Here is a 13212-nt window from a genome sequence, read left to right as displayed (position 1 = left end):
GTTGAGCCTGTGCGTCTGGAGCCTGTGCTCCGCAACGGGAGAAGCCACAGCAGTGAGAGGCCCGCGTATCGCAAAAAAACAAAAACAAAAACAAAACATCTATTCCAGGAATCCTTCCCGGAACGCCCCAGGGTGGGCTCGGCGCCCTGCTCTGACCTGTCATAACATGCTGCAGACTTCCGTTAACAGGATAATAATGCTGTAATGATTTATTTACGTATTCATTTCCAGCACTATACTAACTTCTTTCCGTGCTAGTACTATTTTACTCACCTTTGTATCTCAAAGGAGAAGCACAAAAACCTGGAACATACTGGCACTCAATCAATTTATATTTGTTCAAAGAATAAAGGAGCGAAGTAGGCAAGATAAATTAATCCTCTATGCAGACAATACAAGTGCATGGCGGACTCCGGCCACCGGAGGGCGCCTTGCACCCGGGCTGGTGCGCAGGCGTGCTGGGAGGGCTGGCGCCCCCGCGGCGGCAGCGGCGGCGGTGTGGGTTGTGGTCGCGGGAAGTGAATGGTTTTACCCAGAGGGCCCTGCGCCGCCTTTCTCCGCTGGCACCGGCGCTGCTCCCTGCTCCTCCTCCCCGGCCATGGCGTTCACGTTCGCGGCCTTCTGCTACATGCTGGCGCTGCTGCTCACCGCCGCACTCATTTTCTTCGCCATTTGGCATGTGAGTAGCCGGGGCCTGGGATAGAAGGGCGAGGTGGCGGCGCAGCCTCTTTTCGCCCCGGGCCCGTGGTCTGGGCGGCCACGGCCCTCGGAGGTCCGCACGCCTGGGAATGGGGCCAGGCCGGGGCGGTGCCGGCCGCGCGGCCAGGGCCCTGCGCGCCCTCGGTGCGCGAACCGGGGGCTGCAGGTCCAGGAGGAGCCGAGGCGTCCGGCGGCTGGCTGGCTGCGCCTGCTGTGTCCCGGCGCAGGCCGCGCGCGCTGCTACTCCTCCCTCGCCGGGTGGGGCGGCCGCGGTCCTAGCGGGCCCTGCGGGACAGCGCTTCGCTGGCCGGCGCCGCATCCCCGCGTTCCCTCGTCCCTCGGGAGGATGTCAAGGGCGCAGAGGGGCGTGCTACGTGCTGACCCGGAATGAAGTTTGCCGAAATATTATTTAATGCAGATTGCCTTTGTTTTCTGGTGTCCACAGGAGTGTGGCCCAAATGAGGTAGTTATAACCTACTTGAAATAAATTTCCAGCTGTACTTTTCAGGCACTTGTTGGGTGCTCTTCAGGTAGAATCACCGCCCCCGCCCCCGGCATTGTCTCCTGGTGAACTTTGATGCCGGTTGAATTGATTACTTTGTTGACCGTTATCTCCGAACTTTCCCCCTAAATCATACTTTGACCGACAGGTTTCTCGAGAGACTTACTAGCCACCTCTGTGTTCGGCGTAGCTTGATTTAGTAGAGGTGGTTTTAATTCGATTTTGAAAATGCTCAGAAACCTTACGCTTCTCTAGGATAATTTTTTTTTTTCTTTTACTCACATCATGTTGCAGGACAGAAGCACATCCTTACTGGCCCCTGTAAGGAACAAGTTAAGTTCCCTGTGAAATACAAGAGATTTTAAAGGATTCCTGTTTCTCTAACACAAAATTAGAAGCAGCCTTTTGGACATCAGCATTCATTAAAAATTTATCTTATTTTTGCTCTGCCCTCCATATTCTAGTACCTTCTGGAATATTGGTCTTAGTTTGAATGATTGGGTATGTTCACTCTCATGTAAATTTTCAGTCAGGTTTCATCATGCCCATAGCAGGGATTTGTTATGGAACATACGTGGTAGCAGTGTCTTGTGGAAAAAAAAAAAAAATCTCAAATCCATTCCCTTTTGCTAGGGAGTGTAATTACATTTATAATTATTTGAAACCCAACTGCTTGTGTAGTGGGGGAATGCTTATGTAGGCTGCTCCCTCAGAATGCTTTGTCGGTAGGAACCCATAACTTGAAGAGCATTTTGGGCTCTTCTTTGGTGGAGTAAAGACAATAAGTAAAGATAATTTGGGATGCAAACTAGCTCTGCCTTAGTAAGCCTCTGATGAAACTGAAATGTGTGGTTCCCTGCCATTTGTAGATGAGGATTTAATCACTTCCTGCTTGATGGGCACTCTGTTTTCTGAGCTGATGAGGATTCTTAGAAGAGAGCTGTGAATGGCTTACATTTTGAACTAGATTGTGTTTTGCTAAGAAAACCTGAACTGCACTTTAAAGAAAAAAATGGGTAATTTAAATCAATATGTATTTGGGTAATTTAAATGAATATGTGTTTGGGTGAAGTAGATGATTTTAAGTCCTGTTACAGAATTAAAAATTTGTTTGTACTCCACAGATTAGTGGAGAGCTTATACCCTTAGGGATTTCTAGTAGTTCAGAGGATTGTGCATCCTTTGGGAAAAAAATAGAAAATTTTAAATAAAGATATAGTTTTAATTTTTCTGTTAACTATGTAACCTTCAGTTTCTTTTTTTTAACTTTTCTTTTTTTATTTTTAATTTTTTAAAAATAATTTATTTTTGGCTGCATTGGGTCTTCATTGCTGCACGCAGGCTTTCTCTAGTTGCAGCGAGCGGGGGCTACTCTCCGTTGTGGTGCGCAGGCTTCTCATTACGGTGGCTTCTCGTTGCAGAGCATGGGTTCTAGGCACATGGGCTCAGTAGTCATGGAGCACAGGCTTAGTTGCTCTACAACATCTGGGATATTCCCAGACCAGGGCTTGAACCAGTGTCTCCTGCATTAGGCAGGTGGATTCTTAACCACTGCCCCACCAGGGAGGTCCCCAGTTTATTTTCTTAGGTCATTTTAAGTATCTGTCAGAAGACGCATCTGGAAATTTCAAGTATAAATTCAGAAAATCCAGTTTATGTTAATTGTTGTACGGAGGATTTTTTTATGCTGATGGTTACGTCTGTCAGTTTAGTTCTAAATCATGTGATTGATGCTTTTTGGAGAATAGAGTTGGGAGCATAGGTTTGTTTGAAAGCTAAAAATGCAGAAGTCATTCTGCAAAGATGTGCATCAAATTTGAAGGTATCCTGAATTGTGTAGTTTGCTATCTTTAGGGATTTTTGTTTGTTTGTTTTGTTTTTGCACTTTTTTGGAAAACTTTGTGAATGTCCTTGTCCAGACCCACAGTCACAGAAGATTTGAAAACCACTAGTTTAAGAATCTTTTCAGAAGAGTTTTGACAACTCTAGCTTATAGCACTCAAACAGAAACCCATTCAGCAACATACGCATTAAAAGATCCTTTGAAATCACCTGAAGAAACGGTGCAGTGGGAAAAAAGTTAAAACACAAGTTTCGTACTCTGCTAGTAAATTGGATCTTGTTATAGGGAAGTAATTGTATTTGCGATCACAGTCCTTGTCTTAAATGTTATTACTAAAATGCATTGGGAATATATCACAGCTAATGTCAGGTAATTGACTGATTATATCCATAAATAATCAGAAATTAGTATCTTCTATTTGTATCTTCTATTTGTAGTATCTTTATTAGTAGTATGTAGTATCTTTATTAGTATCTTCTATTTGTACATTTATATTTTTAACATTTATATGTGTTAGGGGTCATTAGCAAAGGAAAATGCCTTTTGGCGAGTTCTGTACTTTTTTTTTAAGCGTAGGACTAGTTTTTCCTTTTTCCCCCCTTTCATTCAGTAAATATTTGCTTTTAATATTTATTTGGCTGCATCAGGTCTTAGTTGCGCAAGCGGGATCTTGGTTTCGGCTTGCGGGGTCTTTCGTTGAAGCGTGCGGGCTCAGTAGTTGTGGCACATGGGCTCCAGAGCATGCAGGCTCAGTAGTTGAAGCCCGGGGCACATGGGATCTTAGTTCTCTGACCAGGGATCGAACCCGTATCCCCTGCATTGGAAGGCGGATTCTTAACCACTGGACCACCGGGGTAGTCCCATTCAGTAAATATTGATTGAACACTTATATAGGTGCCAGGCACTATTTTAAGCCCTGCGACATAGCAGTGAACACAGGAAAAATCTTTGCTCTCATGGAGCTTACATTTTAATGTTTAATTATTTTCCTTCTATTTCTACTTTCATTAAAATTTTTATTAGGCCAGGTTGGTAATTTTATAAAATTCTAGAAATTAAAAAACTCATCTTTTTATGAAGCTAACAATTTTAACAGGGTAAGCCAGTATATTAAAAGCTAGAAATATATGACTTCAGTGATTACTGGTAATATTGAGTAGCACTGTCTCACATATAAAAATACTAGTCCTAGACCACCAGAGCAAGGGCAGATTAAATTCTTTGTCCCCTGGGCGACTGGTGGCAGCAACTAAAATAGCTCCCCCATAAATTTGGGGCGTTTGGCTTCTTACTTTGACACAAAGTGGTGTGTCACCCCTATTTGATTTTTAGTGCATTTTGACTTTGAAGTTCTGTGTTCAGTGACCTTAAATGTTAAAGCCACATTTCTTCTCAGAGTGTGCACAGAAACATTCTTGCTGTTTTTTTTAATGGTATGATATAAAATTTTTATTTATTTACTTATATTAAAGTATAGTTGATTTACTCTTGCCATGCATTTTATTTGTTTATTATTTATTGGCCACGCCACACGGCATGTGGGATCTTAGTTCTCCGACCAGGGATGGAACTGTGTCCCCTGCAGTGGAAGCATGGAGTCTTAACCCCTGGACCGCCAGGAAAGTCCTTGCAATGCATTTTAAGTGGATGAGATCTTTCTTCCCTTATCATATTTATAACTGTTTCACTCATCACACCATGAGAAGCTGGCCTTACCTGGGCTTTACCCTTCTTCAGTCTTTAGTTTGGTGATCAAATGAAAGGACCTGCATGTGGTAGGAATATACAGAGGACATGAAAGGAGGTCAGATTGATCATTTTTGCAGTGCCCTTAAACAGGCCTGCTCTTGCCTATGTGGTGCCTTAAGGTGAATTAGAATAAGATGCCTCTTGAGGCAGAGGATTAGAAAAGTCCTCCCTCCTGAATAGCCCCTGGTGCAGAGCCCATGCCAGGGTGCTTGGCAGCAGAAGCGTGCGTGGCATTGTGCCCTCACCTGGCCTTTTGTTCTGTGCAGAAACTGCAGTACTGTATGCGGTGGTCCTGGCTGTGAAGTTTAATATTCTCTTAGTGTTCCTCTATTCTGAGGCTATTTCTTGAATTTCCAAATCGAAGCAGGACCATTAAATGTATGTGTTTAGGTACAAATGGGAACAAATTGAAGCATACAAGTCCATTTCTAGTGTCCCGCTGAACACTGTGACAAGGGAGGGACATGCACAGATGATTAAAAACACTTCACCCTGAGGGGCACACAGTCTAGTGGGGGGACACAAACCTGAACTTAAATCCTCTCCTCCAGTATGAGAAATGCCAGCCTGATAGCGTTATAAAGCCTTGTTCTATGTGGAGATTAGAAAGGCGTGCAATTATTTCTGCCCAAGGGAGTTAGGGAGACCTACAGGGAGGAGTTGACATAGGAAGAATGTTTGTTTAGGATAAAGAGGAGCTTCTGTAGTTATGGCTGGGGGAAAGACTATTTCAAGCAGAGAAAATAACTTTAGTGGAGGCAGTGAAAAAATTGAGAATTGAAGGTATTTATCACAGTGATATCAGATCATTTTAATGATAACAATATACAAGTGTTTTCAGTTCTTTGAATGTGATTCTAGTTATTTATTAATTACCATATATTGAGCTTACTGTAAACTGGTACATATAAAGTTGCTACACCTGTGCTTTTGTCCTATTAACTTTATTCAGTTATTGTTTGATGGGGCAGGTTTATTGCTGCTTTTTATTAAAGTGAGAGATCCTAACTATTTTATTTTTATTTTAGATTATAGCATTTGATGAGCTGAAGACTGATTACAAGAATCCTATAGACCAGTGTAATACCCTGAATCCTGTAAGTTATAATATAGGCTATTTCTCTAGATTTTTAAACTGTTTTTGCTTTTAACTTGATATAATTTGAAAATGGCCAATATTCTCAGTAGCATGATAAATTTGTACTTTTTGAAGTAGGCAGAATTTTAAAAAATATTCTTTTTCCTGTCCTGCTTGACTATTCTATTATTAATCTGCTGGTGATCGTGTCAGCTGTCATACTAACATTCTTCCAATCTGCTTTTTACATTGTCGGCCAAAGACAGTTGAAAAGGTCAAAAAGATTAAAAGAGTCAAAATTGCATTAAAGGTGTGTACTTCTTTTTAGTTTAATGTTTTAATGCTACATTCATTTCATGGGGAGGGTTAGGGCATTTGTATTTGTAAACTGTTCTGTTCAGTGTGCTTGTTCATATGCCTGTTGAGGTTTATGATTTCATGAAATTTCATATTTTATGCAAATGTTTGCTTGCTGGCCCAGTCAAGTAGGGAAAGCTGTTAAATGCTCATGCATTTAAAAAAATGTTATAGCCATAGGCACTTCGATATTAAATTATTAGGTGCAGTGTTTGAAAGTTGGTTAACATGAAATGACTTTAATAGGTGAGATTATTCTTTTGTGGTAACTTACTCTGAGGTAATCTGTAGGTGGAGTCTTTACTACCATATCTATTTTTATCTTTGGTTTTGTCTATTCTGGAATTTATTTATTCTTTCAGCAGCTGTTTATTTAGAGCCTTTTAGGTGGATAGCTCTGTTCTTAGGCTCTGGAATTTTGCAGTAAGGCTTACCTTTGGATTCATGCTGTCAGAATTTTGTGGATAACAATTTGTATACAAATGTCTACATAGTTATTTCTAGTATATATCCACTCTAAGTTTCTAAAGCAGACCTGTCTAACACTAAGTTCTGAGCTCTTCTGGATTTAGTTATAATGTGGCCCCATTGTGCTTAGGGGTTTTATATATATATTTGACTTCATTTAGTTTACAGGAAGATTCTCCTTTAGCCTGTAGGTTTGATTTTTGCCTAACTGGTCAGAAACTGAAAGGTTTTTTGTAAGAAGGCAGTGAGTATGTCTTCAGGAAATAGAATGTAATAATTCATCTTTAAACATTACTTAATGAAGATGAAAACATGTACAGACTTTAGCTGTGTAAAATTGTAAAGCCCTAGCATGCTACAGGGATTTTATTTAGAAAGGGTCTATAAAGTTGGTTTGCTACTTTTATCATTGTTTCCTAGATAAATAGCCATGATGGAATAGATTCCTGGTTTGTCTTTAAAGAACTGCTACAGTAAGACTTGATGTAGGTACAATTAAAAGTATTAACTTGCTGTTTCTCTACTCTTATGAAGCAAAATGTGAGCTGAATCGGCTTTTTCACTGGGAAGTAATAATGTTCATTGTAAAACATCTCAACTTAGTGTTTAAACTAATTGTTACCAAGAAATTAAGAAACTGAAATTTCTCCTTTTGATGGCTGTGTATTAATAGTATTCTATCTTCTTTGGCTTTTCATTACTTCAAATAACCAAATGATGATGAAGATGATAATAGCTGAAATCAGATGAGGGCTTTCCTGGGTGCCAGGCTCTGTGCTAAGCATCTTTACCTGGGTTTTTTCATTCAGTTTTCATGACAATCCTAAGAGGTGAGTATATTATACTAATGAATAGGAGAGTAAACTGAGGCTTAGTGAGGTTCAGGCACTTTGCCCAGGGTCACACAGCTAACATAGAGTCAGAATTCAAACCCAGACAGCCTGACTTTTTTAGGTTTAGATTCTTGTATTTTCCTAATTTACCATAAACTTAAGAGGGACTAATTTCATTTTAAAATATAGAGTGTGATTTTTGGCTTTTTTTTAATGGAAAGAAATTCTCACTTTGTGCTTGGGACATCCTAATGCTGCAGTGGATTGGAAGGAAGTTTCTACACCAGCACAAGCTGTGTTTTGGATAGGGTGCCGATAATTGGCTTAATAGCAGTGCATCTGACAGTTTTCCCTATTGAAAATTTGTTTTGACAATTCTGCCAAAGTATGGGGGAAGACAAATACCATTATATTTAAAAATGTGAACCTTAACTACAGAATATTATGATTTGCATGTTTAAGTACTATCATTTCAGCCATATTTGCATGTGGTGTTTATGGATACTAGTTTTTGTGTAAATGTGGGTTCCTAAATGGAATCATTTTGTGCCACTAATGGGGAAATTTCATCATTAAAGAATGATTGAAGAGGACTGGTCTTCATGAGAGATGCATAGTAAAAGTATCTGGACTGTTTTGCTGAGAAGGGAGGGAGTGTGGCATTTGTTTCATATTAAAACTGGTAGAGGGCTTCCCTGGTGGCGCAGTGGTTGGGAGTCCGCCTGCCGATGCAGGGGACGCTGGTTCGTGCCCTGGTCCGGGAAGATCCCATATGCCGTGGAGCGGCTGGGCCCGCGCGTCCGGAGCCTGTGCTCTGCAACGGGAGAGGCCACGGCAGTGAGGGGCCCCCGTACCGCAAAAACAAAACAAAACAAGACAAAACAAAAGACTTGTAGAGTTGCAGATTATCTTTATTATCACTCTTATTAAAGAATATTGTTTAAGAGCAGTAGGGATCAAGCTTTCAAAATCATTTTCTCCCCATACCCTAGTCTGGAAAACTTGGATGATGATTTGTATTGTTAGATCACTTGGTTTTAGAGGGCCAAAATAGACTCATTATATTTTAAAGAAAACTCTTGTAATTTAAACTAGTATTATAAACAGCAGCTTTAGTGGAACTCCTAATAAAATGTAGTATATATTTTTCTTGGTTTGTCCTGCTTGTAGTCTTTGTGTTCCAAAGATTTTCCTATGGATATTTTCTTGCAGATGTTTAACTTTGATCTTAATTAAATGCTGACTTAATGGTCCATGTTATTTACATGTTTATATATATGTGCAGAGTTTATCTTGTTATTATATTACTTAAATTTGTAGAAAATATCTGGTTAGTGGTATAGATTAATTGGTTTTACTGGAATTTTATTTAAAATAGTATTAATTAAAAACTTTGCTTTACAGCTTTGAATGGGAAAAGTAATTTGGGAGTACTAGAAAATGGACTTGAATAAGTAATATATTATTTCTACAGCTATAGTTTCCCCTCAGGAAAGATCTGATGGGACAGTGCAGCACATTTGAGAAACTGGCTTTGCAGCTGTGACTTGTAGGAAGCTCTTTGGCTGAAACTTGAAATGAAAGGTTTTGGTATTTATGTTTAACAGAGTCATTAGGCTGAAATCTGTAGGATGAGAAAGATAATTTAAAGTAAAGCATGAACTCTTGGTCATTTTATAAAAAGCATTTTGCTTGAACTAATTTTTCCTCACTTAATACTACCTGCTATCAAAAGATGCATTTTGAGTTCTGAGCTCCTACTGGTCTGCTGTGTTTGTAGCCCTTCATTGGAGAAAGCAGGCTGAAAGAAATAGGAAGGCCTTGTAGGAATGGGAGCTCAGGAACCGGGAGAATTCCAATTTCATGGTTCAGATCTTAGTCTTTTCCCTCCTACATTGCAGAAAGCACATCGTTTGCATCTGTGCGTATTAATGTTCTTTCCCCCCGACTGTGCTGAGATTATTGGCTGTTGGCTTTCCATTGAAAAATTACTTTTGTGGTAATGTGATGTGGTTTGCTAAATATTGTATATGTAACATCCCTGGTTTCTGTTTAAAGGCTTAAAAACACTAATGTGTAAACTTCTAAAGGGGAGTTTTGTTTTTGTGGATTTTTTTATATCATGTTGCATGTGATCAGATATTTCATTTTTGTATTTTCATCATTCTTGAATGGTGGAAAGAAAAAATATTCTGAGTGATTAGCAAATAACTGTGTTTGAACAATCTGGGTGGTAACTTTGTATAATTTAACCTGTGGCTCTAAAAGTTTGGGTTTTAAATTTTAAGTTATATCTTATTCTTTTAGTGCAAGCTATATCCTCTGGTCAGTTGGCATATAATCCTGCTTTTGTTCAAAAGCTTAATATGGAAATAAAACTCAGTAGCATCTTTCATTTCTGATTCTAGGAAAACAGTGATTTTTCATTATTGAAACTTAGTTGCCACCTGCTTTCCAAATTAGCAGTTGACTTAATGCCAAGGCATTTTGATAACTGGCTTGTGTTTTTCTTCCAGCTTGTCCTTCCAGAGTACCTCATCCATGCTTTCTTCTGTGTCATGTTTCTTTGTGCAGCAGAGTGGCTTACACTGGGTCTCAATATGCCCCTCTTGGCATATCATATTTGGAGGTAATATTTAGATACACTTCTAATACTTTTCCTAATTAAATTTTAATTATACTATGGTTGATATGGTTATCTTACATGCTAGTCACCTAAACGAAATAAGTTAGCATTTATTTTTAAAACCACATGGATGCACAAATAACTGTGTTAATACCTCTTATGGAGCTTATGTTATTATTCTTTAAAGGGTTTTTTTTAAAAGTGAGGTATAACTTACATACGATAATGTGTGCACGTCTAAAGTGTACAGCTCAGTGGATTTTTACATATGGATACACTTGTGAAACTACCACCCAGATCAAGATATACAGCACTTCCAGCCCCCAGAAGAGTCCCTTGTGTCCCATTCCAATCAGTTAGCCCTGTACTTTCATAGGAGAACCAGTGATCTCTTGCAGCTTAGATTAGTTTTGTCCATCTTTGAACTTCATATAAATCAGATTGTACAGTGTGTGTCTAACTTCTTTCTCCATGTTTACTTTATGACTTTAAATTTGGTTATTTATAAAAGATTCATATTTCATAACTTCTAAATGTTATATCTGATCTATATAGCATTAGAGTGTTTTGTTTTAGATAGGCATGTCAAAATCTCATTGCCCTTGATTTTAGGAAATACATATGGAAGAAGTATTTAGGAGTAAAGTGGTTTCACATCTGTAACTGGCTCTGAAATGGCTCAGAAAAAAATGTACGTGTATTTAGAGAGAGAACAGAAAAGAGAAGGACAAAGCTGTGTGGTAAATGTGAACATTTGGAATATCTTGGTGAAGTGTTCTTTATGTTAAAATAACAAGTTGAAAGAAAAAATTGTATTTCCTTTTTACAGTTATTCTTAATCTTGGATTTCTGGAAGTGTAGAGGAGACCAGATATGACTTGTTTAACCACCTTGTTCTCTGTAGGGGCTCCAGTTTTAAAATTAAGATGATAAAAGGAAAGAACTCCACCTAGAACTAAAAGTATGCTTCCCAATGTGGACCACCTCTCATTGTAACAAATATTATTTGAGAAGAAGAATGCTCCTTTCCATCCTGAAGGTTAGCTTCCATTCTGAGTGGCTAATCAACTGTGTTTATTACAGGTATATGAGTAGACCAGTGATGAGTGGACCAGGACTCTATGACCCTACAACCATCATGAATGCAGATATTCTAGCATATTGTCAGAAAGAAGGATGGTGCAAATTAGCTTTTTATCTTCTAGCATTTTTTTACTACCTATATGGGTAAGTTTAAAAAACAAAACGAAAATATGATTTCACTTTGCTGCCGGAAACATTTGCAGGCATTATGGTCTGAACACCTTAAAATCCACTTGAAGAATAACTCATGTCTTGAACGGTGGTACTGAAAACGGCACAGTGCACACCAGCAAATTCACACACATTGAATAAACTGGTACTTGTCAAGGCAGCCAACTGATGTGCAGTCAGAGGCAGAGAGTTGGGTCAGGGATGCTGCTTCCAAAGTCTCAGACAGTCAGTGAAGGACAGTCCTCATTCTCCATGGCAGAGCAAGAGGATATGGCTGTGTGCATTTGAAAAAAGGTTCTGCTTGGCTTCAGTGTCTGTCTCAAGATTATGTTTAATTTTTTCTTTATCATTCTTCATAAACTGTATTTTATTTTCTGGTTTGCATGATCCGAATGGGATGGAGGAAAGAAAAGTTCTATCATATAGGATGCTGCAGTTATTTATTTTTTTAATTATTTATTTATTTTTTGGCTGCATCAGGTCTTAGTTGTGGCACACAGGATCTTCGTTATGGCACGTGGGCTTCTCTCTAGCTGTGGTGCGTGGGCTCCAAAGTGCAAGGGCTCTGTAGTTTGTGGCAAGCGGTCTCTCTATTTGAGGCACGCATGCTTAGTAGTTGTGGCGCACGCGGGCTTAGTTGCCCCAAGGCATATGGGATCTTAGTTCCCCCACCAGGGATTGAACCCGCATCCCCTGCATTGGAAGGCAGATTCTTAACCACTGGACCACCAGGGAAGTCCCGATGCTACAGTTATTGATTTTCCTCCCTTTATACAGTGATGGACTCATATCATCATTCCTCTAGGTCAGGGTTTCTTGACCTTGGCACTGTGATATTTTGGGCAGGATAAATCTTTGTTGTGAGGAGCTGTCCTGTGCATTGTAGGATGTTTAGCAGCATCCCTGGCCTCTGCCCACTAGATGCCAGTAGCTTCCCCCGCCCCAGTCATAATAACCAGAAATGTCTCTAGATGTTTGCCAGATGCCCTCTGTGGGGCAAAATCCGCCCTGGTTGAGAGGCACTGTTCTAGGTGTACTGTAGGTGGAGGAAAACGGCTGCTTATTAAAACTGGAAATGGACACGGGCGAGTGTGGAGTTATAATTTTTCTTTAAGCTTTATAAATACATTTTTCCCATTTTTTATTGATAAATATTCAACTGGAGAGGAATTTCTACCTGATTGTCAAAATATGAATAAAATTAGTTTTATTAGATGAAATTTTGGCAGTAATTAAGTTTCTCTTCCCTCTCCTTTTTGTTACTTGAAAACTTGCTTATTTCTTGTTTACATCATACTAGTTTCCATTATGGAAAAGGGTGAAGTGCTAGACTTAAATTTATGGAAAATGTATTTTTATGATTTTAGATGTTATATTTGTGAAAATGCGTGTCCGTTAGTACACCTAGAGACGTTCATACCTGAAACAAAGATAGTGAAAAAGTTCTGAAAAGTGAAATTCCATGTGTCCTTTTAATTTCTGTTAATTTTCAGTTTTTAGTTTCTATAATAAGTGTCTGGAACAGTGCTGGCATATAGTAGGCACTTAAAACATATTTGTTGAAAGAAGGAAAATAAATGAATGCTTGAATAAATGATAAAATTGGAGATGTAGAGTTGTGGGAACATGTTCACCAGGAGATGGTGGCACTACATCATTCATTTGTTTTAAATTGTCTATCAACACACATGCATACACACACGAATCCAGGCGGGAGGCCCAGCCAACACAGTGCCTTGATTGAGGAGAAAGAGAAGGGCAGACACCCAGTCTGGGGGTCATATCAGCCACGAGCCCCCATAA

General features: G+C 39.4%; 1 protein-coding gene across 4 annotated transcripts in view; it reads left to right on the top strand.

Moving 5' to 3' along the window:
• Positions 1 to 478: 478 nt before the first annotated feature.
• CNIH1 (cornichon family member 1) overlaps positions 479 to 13212 on the top strand; it is a 25844-nt gene continuing 13110 nt past the window's right edge. The window contains exons 1-5 of one of the 4 annotated variants that reach the window (XM_060294823.1): positions 479 to 679; positions 5822 to 5890; positions 6134 to 6181; positions 10046 to 10158; positions 11239 to 11382. In XM_060294823.1, the coding sequence (XP_060150806.1) occupies positions 599 to 679; positions 5822 to 5890; positions 6134 to 6181; positions 10046 to 10158; positions 11239 to 11382 (455 nt within the window). In that variant the 5' untranslated portion in view covers positions 479 to 598. The remainder of the gene's footprint in view (positions 680 to 5821; positions 5891 to 6133; positions 6182 to 10045; positions 10159 to 11238; positions 11383 to 13212) is intronic. The other 3 variants (XM_060294825.1, XM_060294824.2, XM_030855018.2) reach the window with 3 other exon arrangements.

This window comes from Globicephala melas, chromosome 2, assembly GCF_963455315.2.
Source record: "Globicephala melas chromosome 2, mGloMel1.2, whole genome shotgun sequence".
Classification (NCBI taxonomy): domain Eukaryota; kingdom Metazoa; phylum Chordata; class Mammalia; order Artiodactyla; family Delphinidae; genus Globicephala; species Globicephala melas.
This window is presented reverse-complemented; position numbering and strand designations above follow the sequence as displayed.